The 14,030-nt window shown below is 37.9% G+C and overlaps 1 protein-coding gene across 1 annotated transcript in view; it reads right to left on the bottom strand.

Annotated features, from left to right (window-relative positions):
- LOC102217878 (1-phosphatidylinositol 4,5-bisphosphate phosphodiesterase beta-1-like) overlaps nucleotides 1-8,856 on the bottom strand; it is a 37,825-nt gene extending 28,969 nt beyond the window's left edge. The window contains exons 1-3 of the mRNA XM_023327758.1: nucleotides 8,396-8,856; nucleotides 2,346-2,423; nucleotides 663-731 (exon numbers count right to left, since the gene is read on the bottom strand). Of these exons, the coding sequence (XP_023183526.1) occupies nucleotides 663-731; nucleotides 2,346-2,423; nucleotides 8,396-8,494 (246 nt within the window). The 5' untranslated portion in view covers nucleotides 8,495-8,856. The remainder of the gene's footprint in view (nucleotides 1-662; nucleotides 732-2,345; nucleotides 2,424-8,395) is intronic.
- Nucleotides 8,857-14,030: the final 5,174 nt, after the last annotated feature.

Genomic DNA, 14,030 nt, shown 5'->3' with positions numbered 1-14,030 from the left:
AGGACACGGAAAGAAAGATTTAGCTGAATTGGATTCATAGTGGTGATGGTGGTTTTAGAAAGATTACTATAAACATTTAAGCAATAAAGATATTTTAAATCACTCACAAATTAACTTCATTTATTAGACAAATTTGGAAAACTGACATGTTATTTTTAAGATTTACAAAAATTTTAATACATTTCTAATGATTGTTCTGTTCTTTTATTACAAGACTACTTGGAAACTTCATTATACAAAAGACCCAAAATAAATGTTTTTCTTAAGCAGAAATGAAGAAGTTCCCTCTACATAGGACGGTAAAACATTTGTTGTAAAAATTTACATGGCCTATTTAGTTAAAAAAAATAAATAACAAAACTTAAAAAAAAATCAAACATATCATTCATTAGCCTGTAAGTAAAGACATTCAACTAAACATAAAAACATGTGTATGCCGATCTCAAGAGTTATTGCGAATTTAACTTCAAATGTGATAAAAAATGAATGAATAAAACATTAACTTTTCTGCAACAATAGCAGAAGCCTCACTGGGCAAGGTCACTGACGGGGAGCAGAGAACCAAAAGACAAACAGAAAATTCAAATGCAAAAGTAAATAGCAATAGAAATACAGTTCAGGACAAAAAGTCATGCTGAGAGGAAAGAAACAGTCGGTGGTACCTTGGGAGGTTTGGTGCTTCTACCAGTTCTGACATCCTTCACATAGGTCAGGTCCAACAACTCTGTGTCCTAATGATAACAATACCAAAACAAATCAAACACAGCCACAAGTATTTAGAAACAACCAGTGAAAAAAAAGTGTTTTCTTTAGAAAGAAAATCTGTTGTATAAATCAAGACATTCATTTTAGTCTTGCTTGTTTCTTCACATTTGAACTAGTAGCTTACAAGATAGAGACAGAGAGCTGGATGCTAACACTGTTAACAAACTCATGTCCCTATTTTTTCAGAGTAAACTTTTTTTTATTGGTGTTTTATTACAAGTGCATAATGTCCAGGATTTCTACCAGTGTATTATGAACTTGGCAGGCCACAAAGTTTTAAATGCGCCCACACCAGGCTAAGCACTGTTTATTTATTATAGGTTTCTTTTAATAAACCAGTAAGTGCTACCAGTCAGTTTAATAAGTACAGGGTCCCCCCTGCTAATGTATTATAAGCTCCCCCCACCTTTTTGTTTTTAGAAAAATTTATAATTGGAAAAAGAAAAGCCAGATTACAAGTGTCTCTGTTTCTCTGAGCGTTTCACTGGCGGAGCAGATTTATTGCTAAAAGATAGGTTTATCGTTGATGCATTTTAACCCGGGCGATCGCGGACCAATCACACCGCTGGCGACTCTGCCGGTTGCCTCGCAAGCTGCCGCTGCTGATCTCTGAAGTTTATCTTCAGAGATCAAGTGAAAGGAGGCGCGCGCGATCCACGAATCAAACTGGGCACAAGCTGATTTAAATATGCATGGATATTTACATCAAGCCCCTGTGAGGAATTATTATTCTTTGGAGAACTCTACATCAAGGTAAGAATTTAAAATCAGCCACAAATCTCTTCACAGTATGATAACGCTTCAGTTTTTGTTAAATATCTAATGTTTTCATATCTTGTCATACAGCACTACACTATCTGATGATTTTCATCAGCAGAGATCCTTTCTCTTTCCCATATTGCTTGAAACATGTGGCCTGTTTAATAATGTGGAACATCCTTCTTAAGCAGATTTCCTATAATTGAGCTCACCAGACAAACTAATCAACCAGCTCTCTGAAATTAATTATAGTGATTTAAAGAACCCTGACACACAATACCATCTATAAATTTAATAGCACAACAAAAAATGTAATCTTTATGACACTTTAATCCAATTTACATAATAATTTGGAACACGGTGTAAAAGACTCACAACGACCATGCCAGAAGCTACAAGTCTCCTTTTTGGGCTTATATATGGACCCAGAAATACCCTGAAACATTGTCCTGTTCATTATTTTGTATTCATGTTTAAAATATGTAACATGGTAAAATGTTGAGTCTGCTTTACATGTGTAAAATTTTACCTTTGCGTTACTTTTGCAGCAACTGTGTGAAAAATAAATGTAAGATTTTTTATGTAAGGAACAAGTAATATTCAATTGTTTAATGTTTAAAAAAAGCCCAAAATGATTGTGAATACAATTTACATTTAATTAAGCTAATAAGAATGAGTAACAAAAGTAATGATTAAATATGATTAAAGGATGACTTAAGGACTCATAAACATATATTTTAAAACCTTTCGTTCTTTAATAACAGACTATCATAGACAAGGCTCTATATCAGTTGGATCAGGTATTAGTGTGGGTTCCTCACCTTGTTTTGGTCAGTCCAGAAGAGGTAAAATCCATGAGGATCCACATGTAGAGTCACTGGAGTAACTGTTGACAAATCCTGGAAAAATATAAATGTATGGAGTCAGTGACAAGTGACAAGAAGAGGAGCCTTTCTGCAGAAGTGAAAGAAACATTTTAAAAAATCCTGATGATAAGTGTCTCATCACACAGATCACTGCTTACTACTATACAAATTATGCAATCAGTCCACCTGCTCTGGTGACACAAAACTGTGTTGACTCATCAGTGTTAGAAGATGATTTTACTAGAAACTAGCATAAACTTCTGATGACGCAACTCATTTGAGCGCATTCCTGTTCAGTTAGCATCCCATGGCAGCTTCCAATTGGAATCACATCCAGCAGAATCACATCTGCACATCTAATATTGTCCACACTAATATTGTTGACAATATTAGTGTGGACAATATTAGTGTTGTCCACGAACAATACAATTATTTGTCGTTATTTCAAAAATTAAAAGTTGTGTCTTCATCTGCATTCAAAAATGTTATTCTTTCTTGTGTAGTTATATAAAAAGCATTTAGCATAAAAATTTATTTTCAAATGGAGCACAGCATTAATTGTTATTATTAAAAAAGTAAGAACAAAGAAAGGAAGAAAAATTGACCATGACCATTTACATGTAAGGAAGCTGTTTAGTAAGCATCTGTAAGCAGCGTCTACATTCCTACTCACATAAACACACACTGAGATGTCACATCATCTCCTTATGTAATAAAGTGATGACCTCTCACTGCAAGAATTAGCATGTTAAATGCGCTTAGCTAATTTAGATTTTATTCTTTTATTTTTTGTTCTTAATTTAACTTTGTGTCTTAAGAAATACTTTTATGTCTTTTTAGGAGTGTTTGTAAAGGATTCTTATAGTAATGTTGATGTGGACCACAGGAAGAGAAGTCTCTACTGTAGTAGAGACTAATGGGGATCCTTAAATTAAGAAATAAACAAATTTTTAGTTTGTTGTTTGCAGAGCTGCATGTTTGGCCAGTGATTCTCTCTGGTGGCTCTTACTTTTTCTTGTTTCTACATTTGGACAGTTGTAATTATGTAGACCAAATCCTAGAAGAGTTGAAAATGAGGCTCTTCCATCAACCAAAAAGGGCAAGGACTTTATTCCCTACTTCAACATCTTTCTAACCATAGGGCCAGACAGATTTAAATTGCAGCGGCAAAAGTAAATGAGGTGGATTAGCTGTGCTAGGACACGTTACTGTGTAATATCGTCTCTGTTGCTGGGATATTGAGCTGTTAGCATGTAATGATTGTCATACAGCAACAGTCGTCAGTCTGAGGCTTCGACAGATTTGTTGCAAAACTGACAGCTACCCAAGATTGTTCCTCCACATACCAGCACTCTCCATGACCCACTCTTTGAAAATTCAATAAAAAGTATTTTTGAATTCATTTCAATGTTGCTTCTAAAGATTACCTTAAAAAACTAGAAAATTTCGGAAGAAATTTAGCCGGGGCCTGCCAAGGCGCGGCCGTGGGGTTTGGGCCCGGCGTCGTCACGCCACAAATCGGCGTCGACGCTAAAGAACGCCGTGACGTAATCAGTGGCACGCGGAGAACCGCAAGAACGTTAAGTGAGGCGGACGTGCACCATTCGGTACGATTTAAAATGTTGTCAAGGCTTTTATTTTGGAAGTTTTGTTAAACTTCATTTCAAAGGGCCAAACTAATCCCATGCGTAATAGTCCTTGGGTTAAAATAGTTATATAATGCTCAAAACACAAGTAGCTGATGTAAAAAAATGCAAGGCTTTTATTTTGAAATTTTCAGTATGCTTCATTTTTAAGTTCCGAACTAATACCACGTGTAAGAGTGCTTTGGATGAAAAAGTCAAAAAAGCCAAAAAGAGCTATTACCTCATGTAAAAATATTCAAGGCTTTTATTTTGAAATTATTATTATGCTCCATTTTAAAGTTCCAAACTAATCCCATGTGTAACAGTGCTTTGGATGAAAAAGTCATATACGGCCAAAAAAAGCAATTACATGATGTAAAAATATTCAAGGCTTTTATTTTGAAATTTTCAGTATGCTTCATTTCAGAGGGCCAAACTAATACCACGTGTAACAGTGCTTTGGATGAAAAAGTCATATACGGCCAAAAAGAGCAATTACGTCATGTAAAATATTCAAGGCTTTTATTTTGAAATTTTCAGTATGCTTAATTTTAAAGTTCCAAACTAATCCCATGTGTAACAGTGCTTTGGATGGAAAAGTCAGATAAAGCCAAAAAGAGCAATTACATGATGTAAAAATATTCAGGGCTTTTATTTTGAAATTATTATTATGCTCCATTTTAAAGTTCCAAACTAATCCCATGTGTAACAGTGCTTTGGATGAAAAAGTCATATACGGCCAAAAACAGCAATTACCTGATGTAAAAATATTCAAGGCTTTTATTTTGAAATTATTATTATGCTCCATTTTAAAGTTCCGAACTAATCCCATGTGTAACATTGCTTTGGATGAAAAAGTCATATACGGCCAAAAAGAGCAATTACGTCATGTAAAATATTCAAGGCTTTTATTTTGAAATTTTCAGTATGCTTAATTTTAAAGTTTAAAACTAATCCCATGTGTAACAGTTACTGAGTTAAATCAGTTATATACAGCCGATAGCAGCAGGTAGTTCTAAAGGCCAGTTCTCAGTCCTGATCTGTTTCAACTGAGGGTAGATAGAACTACAGTGATGCGTTTTTGTAGTCCTAATGAGCAGCCAATAGCCTCTTGAGTTCCGTTGCTATGGTAAATAATGGTCTCAGCAGGTGTGAGCTGTGAGCTCTGAGCTCTCAAACACACAAGTGTGTTTGAGCAAACACACTTTACTGAAAAAAAGCATTGGAAACAAATCCTTCTTGTTCGGGAACCGTAATACATATTCGAAAAGCGTTTTAAGCGTATGACAGTTCAATGTGTCTTCTGCGATAGTCCCGAGATTCATATCTGTACCTCACTCAGAGCATTTACAGCGATGAGAGAAAGAAATGTTGTGCCCAGATATGAACCGAGATGGGCTGTCACTCTAATTTGAAGAAAAATGAGAAACTTTGGGTCGCTTAGAGGCAAATTGTGGACAAACCGTAACTGGTATCGACGAGCCGTCTTCACTTTCGAAGAGATCACAGACGTATCTACAAAATGAAATTTGAATGGCATTTCTAGGTGAATTTGTGACGACACAGAAAATCCTCAAAAATAGGGTATTTCTAGGATTTTTCCCATTGACTTATAATGGGGTTTTTTTCGTAGTTTTTTGCGAATTATGTCGCCACGTTAAGCCCAAATCCCACCAGAAGTAATAGCTGGAATGGCGTGAATTTTCTGCAGGTTTTGATACCTCATTTGTAGGTGTGCACCAAGCGGTATGAGCCGCATTAACGGTTACGGAAGAAAAATAAAGAATAAAGAAACACTTTCTCCGACAATAGCAATAGGTTCCTGCCATTGCTTTGCATGGCAGGCCCCAATTATATATTTACTTATTGTCAAAGCTACCTTTATATATATATATGTATTTATTTATTTTTTTTTTTTATATATGTTCTTATATGAAACGTATATCATATATCGATATATATAAATCAGTCAACATTTTACAAAAAACACAGCAGAGATTGTAAATTGTCTAAAACTCTAATGAGTGCATCTCCAGTCAAGTTATTTATATAGCTGAGCTTTGGGAGATGTGTAAATTATTTAGGACGTTCTTTGAAAAGGTCATGTTATTTGCTTTTGGAGCCTCTTAGCCAATCACAGCATTGCCTACAAGAGGAAGTAGAAACCAACTGTTGTAATGATGATAGCAAAATAATATCAAATACTTCAGCATCCTGAACACAAGGTTATGGAAATTCTAAGGGCCCCTGACCGACAGGGGGCCCTCCACAATTTATTTATTTTTTGTTCATAGAAATAAAACAAAAAATTGGGGCCCTGTCAATTACAAAATTAATCATACTGTGTTTTCGAAGATTGTTTTTAGCAGTAAAAACTTTATGTTCCCACTCCCAGTCCAAAAAACACACATCTACAGTATATTTGCCCTGAACCTCCCTGGATCTGCATGAAATGGTTCGTTCCTGCTTGGAGCGTTGACTGTGTTCAGCAGCAGTCAGTACAAGACAAGAAAGGCTGTGCCTGTTACTGTGCTGCTAAGAAAAATAATGAAATCAGGTTTTCAAAAAAAAAAAAATAGAGGGAGAGAGAGAAAAAGGTAAAAGTGTCAATTTATAACCCAGTTTTTCTCCGAGAGGTGGGTAGACTGTGAGATTATCAACCATTTAGCATAGTTAGCTTAGCTACGGACTACTGTTTGCCTTTTTTTCACAAGCATTTAATGAATTAAAGAAAAGAATTACCAACATATTAATATATTTAACCTGTCCCTTGTATCTTTTACCACTTAACAACAGATGAGCCAGTCAGCAGCTCTAACCCATGTCCCTCCTGACCTGTCCTCTCCTAAGTGAAATTAAAGCTGCTGCATGTCACTTTTATATAAAAAAATTTTTCACATATTTGTTAACACTGCCATTATGTTGTGACAGTACGGAATGAGAGATAATCTGTGAAAAATCTATTTGCTCTGCCTTCTCCTAGTGCTAGAAACAACCAGTCACTGGCAGGAGAGTTTTAGCGCTGTCAATCACAATCTCATTTGGCTGCTCATCCTCCCTGCCCCTGGCTCTGTGCTATGCTGCAGCTAGCATAGCCTGTTGTGAATGCTCAGTCTAGTTAGCACAGCTACCAATGACGGTAGATAAACAGTTTCCTGTAATGATATGTCGTTTCTCCACCATTAGCACATTTAGCAGTGAGTGAATGAGGTTGATTGACAGCACTAAGACCCTCCTATTTGTTCTGATTGGTTGTTTTTGGTCAGAACGGTGCATTACTTTAGCCAGTAATAGTTCAGGGAGGAGGTGGAGGAGATTGATAGTTTTCACAGATTATCTGACATGATGACAGCTTTAACAAATATGGAGAAAACCATTTTTTTTATTATTAAAGTTATACCGTATACTGCAGCTTGAATAAAATGCAACCACATAGTTGTCTGTTGTTGTCTGGATTGCTTCATCTATATTTTGCAAGTTGCTTTTGACTGTTGCTAGTGGGGAGAGATATTTCAGTAATCTAAAACTAATAGAAAAAATTTAAGCAACCTACTCGCAAACTGTATGCGGACTGTTAGATGTAAAATTCATGAGCAGTAAATATTGTGCTAGTTATCAGTATTGAACCAAAGAAAGCAAGGCAGCTGCAAGTCTTTAAAATTGTGACGCTTTTTATGGGTCAAATAGACTCAAAAAATTGTAACAGCAGCTGAGCAGGGGGGTTGGGGGGGCAATCTAATTTTTTGTCAGGGGGTCCAAGATTCCTGGCTTATATGTATATATATATATATATATATATAAACAGTTCATATCAGTTTAGGATGTTGCTAGCCATACCAGTTGCCATAGTGACTGGACAGCACGCTTTTCCTCATTGTCAAGGCTATATACTTCAGAATACCAACACACTCTCAGGCATAACTCTACTAATATCCACACTTACACAGCTGATGGTGCTCATGGAGAACATTTGAGTGTGTATACATGTATATATACACACCCCCACCCCCACGCACACACACCCCCACACACGCACACTCAAAGACATGCCAATGGATTCTGAACCAACAGGTGGCCAAACAGTAGCTGACTGTAAATGCAGTTAACACCATCAGTAATATCTGGCGCGGCGCACGCAGGTACTTACTGCCAAAGCTCAATCAACAAATGAACAGTAAACACATCTGACAACATGGCACATTTCCTCCTCTTCCTCCTCATTTTTCTCACACTCCATATTAATTCGCTTGGACTGGATTCAATGAAAAACCTGATTCACGTCATAAATAAAGTACTCAATTCCCCACCGTATAGGAGAAAGACATGTAAAGAACTTAAGGAGGTTATAGGGGTACTGGGAGAGAGGGTCTGCATTCTTACCTCATCCCATTTAATGAAGTTGCTTCCGTTCCTCAGGGTTTGTGAGACGCAGGGAGGCTGGAGTTTCAGTGCGTGGACCCCCGGCTGAGCACTCGCCATGGCTTCAGGCACACATTCAAACACACGCTCGCGCGCTGGAGATGCTCAGAGTCACACGCCAGAATGATACGTCTAAACCATCTCCGAGGCGAAACTCTTCAGAAGTCACAAGCTCTGCTGCTACAGCCGCATCCCGCCGTCCTCCCGCTTCTTCTCCGCTCACTCCTTTTTCTTTTCTTATTTCCGTCCCTTTTTTCTCTCTCTCTTAGCTCTGCCTCTCCTCCTTCCTCACACCTCTCTCTTTCTTCTGTCTCCCTCCCTCTCCGGCCTCGTCGTCTCCCCCTCTCCCCTCTGTTGGTGCTGCATCTCGCGGAGAGACAGACTGAAACAGATGCCTTCGTGGGAGACAGGATGTGCGCGCGGGTAGAGAGCGTGTGCGCGTCCTGCCTCCACAAATTGACTCATCTGCGACATGCGCACAATGGCAGCTTCCCACAGATGGGGACGGGGGGAGGGATGAGAGAAAGGTAGAAGATAGTGAGTGAAAAGGAAAAGAAAAAAGATTAAAGAGAGGAGAGAAAAAAATAAGACAATGAAGACGAGTCGGAGTCACGTGAGGCCAGGGTAGAAGACGCCATACAGTACGGTTCCTCAAGTGTGCAGACATGCACCATCCCACTCATATGTGCTTTGTTTACCACAGGCTTTAATCCGGTTCTAAAACAGCTTCCTTTCCTCTGGGAAGGCTGTCCATCATATTCTGACACCGTGCTTCAGGGATTTCTTCCTAGTGAACATTAATGGCCCTTGTCACAGATGACAGTGTAAAAAAACAATGTCACACAGAGTCAGTAAAGATTCGGCTGAGGCCAGGTTTTAGTTCTGACAGGGACGACTAAAGAGTTTTGTTTGTTTTTTTTTTTTTTTTTTTGTACCTTAAAGAAGAACGGGTTCTATTTCACAGTAAACTTGATAAATGTTTTAGGTCAAGCAAATAAAGCAGACTGTTTTGAAATTCACAGTAAACGAACCTGCCCCTATCAGAATTATCTGCCCTGCTTAGGGTGTTTGAACACCTGATAGTCCAATGGAACTTGGTTTGATTGGTAATCAACATCGCAACATTTCTTACATTTTCAGCCGATGCGGTTCGGTTTCACACAGCAACAAGAGTGCACTCTTTGAAAACCCTGTTCACCTCCTCACCTGTGGAGGTGCTGCACCAAGAACTAGTGAAGGAAACGACATGAAAACACCTGAAGAAGACACTGGACTAAACTTCCTTCTTCACAAAAAGTAAATAAAAATGGAGAGTGGTGCCAGATTTTCGAGATTGTTGCATTTCTATTTGGTCTTTGGCAAAAGTGCAGGAGTCATTTCTCTTGCCAACGCTAATCATGTGTTTGTTTTGGTTATATTTACCCAGAATGCCCTGCTCTATAGTCTACTTTCTGCTTTTGGAGCAGTCTCACCGATGCTGAAAAAAATGCAATTTTATAAATTTTGCAAATTTCTTACTCAATGATGTTTCCATTAAGTAAGAAACACAATAAGAATCCAATTTAAATAAGTTTGTTCACGTGATAAGGAATTAAAAAGACTGCGTCATCATTGTCCTACTAGTTCCACTGTCTTCTTAGTCTTTCTAGCAAATAGTAACATCCGGCTGTTGATCCGAAAAACCAACCCATCCAAAACTTTTCATCGAAAAATGTGATTTTTTTTCAAAATTGGCGCATTTCCGTAGGGTAAACAAATTATTGCAATTCCAATTTCCTCAGTTTTAGTCAATGAATACCCAGCTAGCTATCTGCATCCAAAGTCTACGTCTGGGTTGCGGAATTGTGACGTGTATAAATGTGGCACAAATCGGATTTTCTGAGGGGGGCTAGGGGTGGAAAAAAAATCTGAATTGGGTCAATCAAACTGTCATGAAGAAGTCCGATATATGTGTTGCATGTTGGCAACTAAAATTGGATTTGGGTCAAATTTGCCAGCAGTGTGAACGTAGGCTAACTACTGAATCACAAACACGCTAGCTAAGGTTCTTTCATGACCTCCTGGTTGAAATGTCAGTTGCATTAATAATTATGGTAGGTCAGCCACTCCTGAAAGATTTCACTGTTACATGTCTTCTTAACTGGATAACGGCTGTCTGTCTGTCTGTCTGTCTGTCTGTCTGTCTGTCTGGTGGTATACTTCAAATAAATAAGTACAAAAATTCTGCACAGTTATCTAAAAACTGGGACAAATAAAGTAAAACGGGGAGGTGTGGCGCAGTGACGAGTCGGATAAATGCATGGCCATTGTGAAGCATGAGTAACGGTTAGGCACGACAGCTGAATAAGGACATCTAAGGACACGACCTTGTCTGTAACATCAGCTCCTGCGTGTTGTGTTTAATAATTAGCGGTTGGCTCACACCCAGTTAGACTTTCTTTTCACCATCTGCAGTCTTTCAAAGCAGTTAGACAAATTCTTATTGAAATGACTATTAGTTACACAAGCAACGTTAGTGGCAGAATGAAAATGCTTACTGATGCACTAAAATATCCAAGGGGTGCAATAAAAAGGATCAATCATATATTATGGAAGTTTAGTTGTTAATTGCTCGCAGAGATACTGTTATTAACAAAAACTGGAGAACGGGAGGAAATTGAAAGTTTTTAATAGAAAAAAGCTGAATATTTTTTATCCAGTGTTCAGTATTTAAAATCTGACCTAAAAACTGCCTGTTTTTTTGTGGGCAAAAATACACTTTTTTAAAAACATTTTAATTTGGTGATGAGGGAATAAAATATATTCTATTGTAGCTATTTTACAGAGAAAACAATAAATAAATGGCTCTACAATGCTTTGTGAAATTATTACACATTTCACATTTTGGTACATTACAACTACAAGCTACAGTGTTTTGATTTCATCATAATTTTGTGAGACGGACTAGATTAAAATAAAGGTAACCATCAGGTGGAAGATAAAGGACTCAGGGTTTGGTTTTTAAACTTCTGCTACCATAACAAATCTGAAATGAGAGTAGCGCATTGATCCCTGCCACAAATAATTTGAAGTTGCGAAAACTCGCCCTTTGGGAGAATTCTTCTTAACGCATTCTTAAGTTATCTAACCTATTTAAAAGAAAATGCAGTTTGGGTACCTGAAATGCGTTTTGTTTTTTGTGGCGTTTTCAGAGCAGCCAATCCAGGAAGACTATTCACTTTCCTAGGCGTTAATTGGTCAAACCCTGAAGAGCGAAGATAAGGAAGATCATGGATGTTACCAGCTACTGTCCTGCTAAGACAGTTTCCGCTGTGTCTATTAATGCATATTAATGTATATTCAGTGTTGAATTATTAAAACAGGTAGCTATAAGTATTTTTCATAAGCCAGCCGGATTTTACTAAAAGTGAACTCTGCATGTATGTGTGCAAATCAGTTTCTTATAAATTGTTGAAATGTTTCCCATTTTGGAAAACATGCTAATTATACTAGACTTTTTTTTCCCCAGCTGACTTAAGAATCTTCCAAGCCTCAATACTGGCATAAAGAGAATGTTCCACACTATTAATCAGCCACACCTGTTTGACTTCAACATGCAGCACTCGTAAGTATTGATGAATAACTCGCAACGTAACAACCTGAAAACTTACAAAGCATATTACGCAGCGATGCTGTATGATAAACTGATGCAGAGGCCTGCTTTACCAGCCTGCTTCCGCCTACACACTCACACTTGAGTGCATGAAAAGACACGTGCAGAGAAACTCGTGTTGCCATGACACTGAGAGTTTGTACCCGTTGCAGCTAATCAGCTCAGAAGACAATATTTTAACAAACATACAGAATAAACATATTAGTTTAGATTATGCTGACTCTTCAGGACGAAAATAGTCAGAGAGAAAAACACAAATTACAAATAATCTGAATTTTTAATCTCAGCTCACAGGTATGAAGTAGGTTACTGCTTGTGGCAACATGCAGAAAATGGAGACTTAAAAGTTAAAATTAGGATTCAGGAAACCTGTGGATCTACTTGAACAGCACTAGTTCTGTGGGAAGAGTAGACAGCACAGCACAGGTGATCTGAGGACGCAAGAAAAACTAAGGACTGAGTAAATACTTTGCTGTTTGTGCTCACATACTTACTGCCTTCCACCCAATATCCTTAAGTCATTTAAATCTGTTCCATTCAGTTTGTATATGACCTGATTTTTGTGTGCTCATATAGATTTTTTGCTATATTTTCTTCACTGAAACACTAGATTTGATGAAAGTATCATACCAAATTAAAATGCTGTTGTTTTTTTCCGTCAGAGCAGACTTTCTACAGAATTGATGTTTTTTAAGTATTGCAGCGACATATTTCACCCTTCCAACCTGCATTTTCTTATGTTTTAGATGTGCTCTACAAAAAAGAGGCACAAATAATTTCCCCAGAATAATTTAAAGACACAGAAAAATCTGCAAATACTGCAGCTGACTGGATCTAACTTTGGAATGTGTATTAAGATCTAATATAAGATTTTGAGTGTCATTTAAATGTCTGCTTTGACAGAATCCTTTAAAATCTTGATTTAATCTAATTAACATCTTGACTGTTTTATGTCCCAACATAACCTGAATGTACACATAATTAGTGGTTTCCTCTCAAACTCAAGTGGTAGATTTGTTGTTTGTAAGATGATCCTACCACAAAAATTTTTTAACCATAAATATTGTATACATCCTGTTGGTGTATGTAAAACCTTTTTCATCCATTGCACAGTTCTATACTAACTCCTGCTTTTCTGTCACATAAAAATACCATAAAATACACGAAGGTTTGTGGATGTATTGTGACAGAATGTGAAAAAACCCAAGGTGGTGTATTCTGAGGTTTCAGTTTGTTTTATACTTTCATGTAGACATCTGTAAACATCTTGTTTTGTTTTCTTGCTAAATATAGATTTTTTCCCCCCTTTAAAGCCTCAAATCTCATCATATCACCAGGTCTCTGAGCTGTCACATCCCATGATGGTCAAAATGGCCCAAATAAGACAGGAGTTGTTCAGTTAAAGCACATGCTATGTAGCTCGCCACACACCGAGGTGCCAGCAGGACTCCGCAAAGAAACATCTAAAATATTTCCATACACACACACACTCTCACACACACACACTCTCACAAATCAAGACGCTTCTGCTGCCCACACACTGGCATTCACAAGAAGCAGAGGCGCACATGTGCACACAGAAACAGGCACATGCAATAACACACACCAACACTTGCACACACCCTAGCCTTTACCAGAGGATGGATCTCCGTGCTGGGAGCTTATATAAGGGGGAGTGGGAGGCTGAAAGCTATTTCAGGAACTGAAAAGACGCAAGTGTGTGTGTGTGTGTGTGTTTGTGTATGGCTATAGTACCCGTATGGATTTTTTACTGGTGCTGCTTTATGAGTATAGGCCCACTCTGAGGTCTATAAACACTCTGATTCAGCGGGGTTTCGTAAGCAGTCAAGTTTGAAGTGAAGTTTGGCTCAGAAGCTCTGGCAGCGCTGAAGGTCTACGGACCTACAATGTGTTTAGTCACACCCCGGAGCGGCCTGCACACAC

The sequence above is a fragment of the Xiphophorus maculatus genome, chromosome 22 (assembly GCF_002775205.1).
Source record: "Xiphophorus maculatus strain JP 163 A chromosome 22, X_maculatus-5.0-male, whole genome shotgun sequence".
Taxonomy (NCBI): Eukaryota; Metazoa; Chordata; class Actinopteri; order Cyprinodontiformes; family Poeciliidae; genus Xiphophorus; species Xiphophorus maculatus.
This window is presented reverse-complemented; position numbering and strand designations above follow the sequence as displayed.